The following is a 4,756-nucleotide window of genomic DNA, read 5'->3' as shown; positions in this document are numbered from 1 at the left end:
CACCTTATACACACGCTCTGTCTCCCTAAAATAAATATTTTTTAAAAACATTTCACAATGTCATTTCTAATCTGGGTATTAAACATCATTTTTAGAGACTTTATTCTTGGATAGTGTATAGCTATAAGATTAGTTTAAGCAACAATAAATAAGAGGTCACCTAAGAGTTGCATAATTTGAATTCCATGATGAAGTGATATGTCTCGCAAATGCAAATTCTGGGAACTAAAAACTATTAACCAGTGGCTAGCTGAGGATGTGCATGCTCAGCAAAACTGGAGACTGGGAACCGAGATTGGGTGGGGAAACACAGAACAGTGATGGGAAGATTACTCCAGATAGATAATCCATGTAAAATGCAGGTTTCAGTATCTAGCATATAATAAAGCTTCAATAAATATACAAGTTAGATTATTAAAAAAAAACATAGGGGGAGAAATAGGATTAGAGTACAGAAAATTAAGAGTTTCATTTTGGACATTCATTTATGTCTGGAGTGCATTTGCTTATGTAACTGAAGCACAATCATTTTTAGAAATTAGTTCAAGAAATTAGTTCAAGAAAACACTCAAAGGGATCATTGTGTTAAGAAGTAAAAAAGTATTAACAACTGGGACACATGGGTCATGCAGTCCATTAAGCATCTGCCTTTGGCTCAGGTCATGATCCCAGAGTCCTGGAATCAAGTACCACATCAGGCTCCCTGGAGCCTGCTTCTCCTTCTCCCTGCTGCTCCCCCTGCTTGTGCTCTCTATCTCTGACAAAATAAATAAATAAAATGTTTTTTAAAAGTGTTAAAAATTATGACAACATATGAGAGACCGGCAAAAAAAAAAATAGTATCTAGAGATTAGAAAGCCAAAAGATGGCAGGTAAACATGTATGTGGTATTAAGGTAAGTTAAGAGAGAATGCTATGAATATCGGGTGGTTGAAGGTACACATTCTACTTAGAAATTCCCTAAACTTTAAAAGCAAAAAAAAACCAAAAGTGATAAATTCTGGCACATATTATTTCAGTAGGTTCTTGAGAACAAAACAGGACTGTAGCATATTGATGATTGAATGTAAGGTAACTAAAAGGTAAATTATTATGGACAAGGTAATTGAAGTAGTTAAAATAAACATCACTCTTTATCAGTCATGTACATTCTAAGTACTTTATATATTAGTCTTTAATTTTTTGATGAAGGAAAATATGATTTCCATTCTGTAGATTATAAAAACTGAGTCACAGTTAAAGCAAGCCATGCTTGAAGAATGTGTTTAATAGCTCAATCTGAAATTTTTTGTAGTTAGTGATATTAATAACAATATTTTGAAATGTGTTTCAACCTCAACTAAACAGTTTGAAACCTAAGAAAAATTGTAATTATTTTTTACATCCCTATATATCTTACATCCAACACATACATATTATCATTCTGTACATATATTTGTCATCAAAATACTTCCTGTCTTCCATACCACCGTGGGAAATTACTATAATTTTAAAAAGAAAATATGAAAGTCAGGGAAATGGGTGAGTGAGAAAGGAGTTGTTTAAGGAAACACACATTTATAAAATTATAATATTAGAGCTCACCATCTTCAGTAATGGATATGCAGAGCCTATATAGTGAGAGTCAAAATATTTGTGATTTGTTCCTTACCAAAACAAAACTTCAGGGAAACGTATGAAGGTGATAATGAAAACTGAAGATTCAGCTTTAGGATTCAGTCTGTGAATAGGGACAAAATGATCTCACAAAACATTAGCAGTCAAATCTATCTGTCGGGAAAATCAAATCCCAGGTATAAGTAACAAATATATAAATTGCAAATAAAATGTAATGAGAAGGAAGCACCCATAACATTTTGGAGTGTGATACAGTTTTTTCTGATTTTTTAAAATACCTTCTGAATTTACCAAAAACACCCAATTGTAGAACCTAGAATCCCAGTGTATTGATAATATTTGTAAACAAAAATTTTGTAAATGCATGTGATTATTTGCTTAGTTTCCCATTAATTACCACTGCATCTATATCAAATATACCTGAATTTTAAATGCAGATTGAATTGAAGTCAGAAGTCAATGATGAGAAACCACACAATAACAACTTTTATCCTGTTGGGATTGACCAATGATCCACAACTGAAGATTATGATCTTCATCTTTCTATTTCTCACTTACATGTTGAGTATAACTGGGAACCTGACAATCATCTCCCTTACCTTCATAGATTCTCACCTTCAGAATGCGATGTACTTTTTCCTACAAAATTTCTCCTTCTTAGAGATCTCAATTACCTCTGCTTGTATTCCCAGATATTTGTACAACATATTAACAGATGACAAGACAATCACATATGACAATTGTGCCCTTCAGATTTTTTTTACTGATGTTTTTGGTGTAACAGAATTTTTTCTCCTGGCCACCATGTCCTATGATCGATATGTTGTCATCTGCAAACCCCTGCATTATGTGACCATCATGAACAAAAAGGTCTGTAGAAGACTCATCCTTGGGTGCTGGACAGCTGGCTTCTTGATCATTCTTCCACCACTTAGCCTGGGCCTAAATCTGGAATTCTGTGACTCCAATGTTATTGACCATTTTTTCTGTGATGCATCCCCCCTCCTAAAAATATCATGCTCAGAAACATGGCTTATAGAGCAGATGGTCATCGTCTGTGCTGTGTTGACCTTCATTATGACCCTCATATGTGTACTTCTATCCTACATATACATCATCAAGGCTATTCTACGATTCTCTTCTCCCCAGCAAAGAAAAAAGGCATTTTCTACATGTTCTTCCCACATGATTGTAGTCTCCATCACCTATGGAAGCTGTATTTTCATTTATGTTAAGCCTTCAGCAAAGGAATCAGTGGCCATTGATAAGGGTGCGGCAGTCCTTACTACATCCATTGCTCCTATGCTGAACCCCTTCATTTATACCTTGAGAAACAAGCAAGTAAAACAAGCTTTCAAAGACTCGGTCAGAAGAATTGCATTATTCTCAAAGAAGTAATAGTATTTGCTAAAGTAGGGAACCACATTTTCATAAAAATATCTTTAGTTCCTAAGTATGTATCTTTAAATTTTTATGTCATTTCTTTCTAGCAAAGAGTCTATATCAGAAAACTTTCTTTTCAAAAAAAATTTTATTTATTATTTTAAGAGAGAGAGAGAGTGCACAAATCAGGGGAGGAGTAGAGGGAGAAGAGAGGGAGAAGCAGACTCCCTGCTGAGCAGTGAGCCTAACTAGGGCTTGATCCCAGGACTGTCATGACCAGAGCCCAAGGCAGACCCCCAACCAACTGAGCCACCCAAGCAAAGCTCTCTTAAAAAGAAAATGTGATACATTTCTAGGAACAAAAGAATGCTTCACATCTTAACAAGCCTTTACAAAAATGCAGACAAAATAAGCAGAACCAATGAGTTAATTGTATATTTTGGATAGAGTAATTGTGTATTGCATTTTCCAGTTCTAGCTTTTAAGAGCATTTTTGATGCCAGGGACCATTTCAGGAACTGGAGACAGAATAGAAAACCTACAGGTTTCTTGCCCTTAAATGCCTTACACTTTAGAAGGAATATGTGACTAGTGCATTAAATAAAATATGAACATTACTGTCAACATACAATTGTCAGGAAGCAATACTCAAGCAAAAGTGTGTATTTGGGATCAAAGAATTATAATTCAGGTACCAGAGCTGGGCAACAATGTCCTACTAGGAAGCAAAAATCAGGGGTTTTAAAGATAAAAAGGGAATGCTTGTGTAAGTTGTCCACAAAAACATCAATTGGTGTTAGCAGCAGAAAACTAATCTTGGATAAACATAACTGGTCCCTAAGGCCATCACTAAGCAAAAGTCCATTACTGCAGCAAGTTGTATATATTCTTGCAGAGTCCTTGAGGTATTTGGGATTAGGCCCGGTTCAGGAGTTCATGGTTCTACCTGATGAGGACAAGCATATAGCCCACCTCCTTAATGGCCTCCCAGATGCATTTTAAAACCCCTTGACATCAATGACTCCATTTTATTTCACCTTTCACAATTATAAACAACAAAAATATCTTTAAGTGAAAAAAAGGAAGCTATGACAAATGTTTGCCTCTTAATGCCTAAGCTGAATTATAAAATGTAAATTCTCACAATTTTGAGTACCCAAAAAATCAATGACTAGCAGGTTAATTTGAAGTAAAAGTGCTAACAATTCTTCTTAGAAGACAAGTAAATTTTTTAAATTTATTTATATGTTTTGGTTTTTTTTGTTTTTGTTTTTCATTTTTTTAATTTAATATCTTTTCAGTGTAACAGAATTCATTGTTTATGCGCTACACCCAGTGCTCCGCGCAGTACATGCCCTCCATAATACCCGCCACCAGGCTCCCCCAACCTCCCACTCCCTGCCCCTTCATAACCCTCAGATTGTTTTTCAGAGGACAAGTAAATTTCTACAGACAGTGGTTATATGTATCCATATCTGTATTTGTTTCTACACCTTTATAACTATATGCATTAGTTATTGAGAAACATGTAAAAAATAAAAAACAAGTAAAAACATGAAATGTATCTTAATTAGGCACAGAAATAACTACAACTCAAAGGAAACCTATGGAAGCAGTACTTTCATCTATAGTACAAAGTCAGCCTTGGAAACAGTGGCTGTTAATAAGGGCATGACAGGGCTCCATACTTCCTATGTTCAGAACTACTTCCTGGACCCCTTCATTGATGCCTTGAAATACAAGGAAGTAAAACAAA

At 35.0% G+C, this 4,756-nt stretch overlaps 1 protein-coding gene across 1 annotated transcript; it reads left to right on the top strand.

Moving 5' to 3' along the window:
* The first annotated feature begins 2,079 nt into the window (after positions 1-2,079).
* On the top strand, positions 2,080-3,015 carry LOC101691065 (olfactory receptor 6C2-like). Its single transcript, XM_004782485.2, has one exon. The coding sequence runs from the start codon at positions 2,080-2,082 to the stop codon at positions 3,013-3,015; it is 936 nt and encodes a 311-aa protein (XP_004782542.2).
* Positions 3,016-4,756: the final 1,741 nt, after the last annotated feature.

This window comes from Mustela putorius, unplaced genomic scaffold, assembly GCF_011764305.1.
Source record: "Mustela putorius furo isolate JIRA1106 unplaced genomic scaffold, ASM1176430v1.1 tig00003988_pilon_pilon_pilon, whole genome shotgun sequence".
NCBI lineage: Eukaryota > Metazoa > Chordata > Mammalia > Carnivora > Mustelidae > Mustela > Mustela putorius.
The sequence above is the reverse complement of the archived record's forward strand: the minus strand, read 5'-3'. Positions and strand labels throughout refer to the sequence as shown.

What these genes read in the sequence shown, in the direction of transcription:
- LOC101691065 (XM_004782485.2), top strand. Translation starts at nt 2,080, where the DNA reads ATGAGAAACCACACAATAACAACTTTTATCCTGTTGGGATTGACCAAT.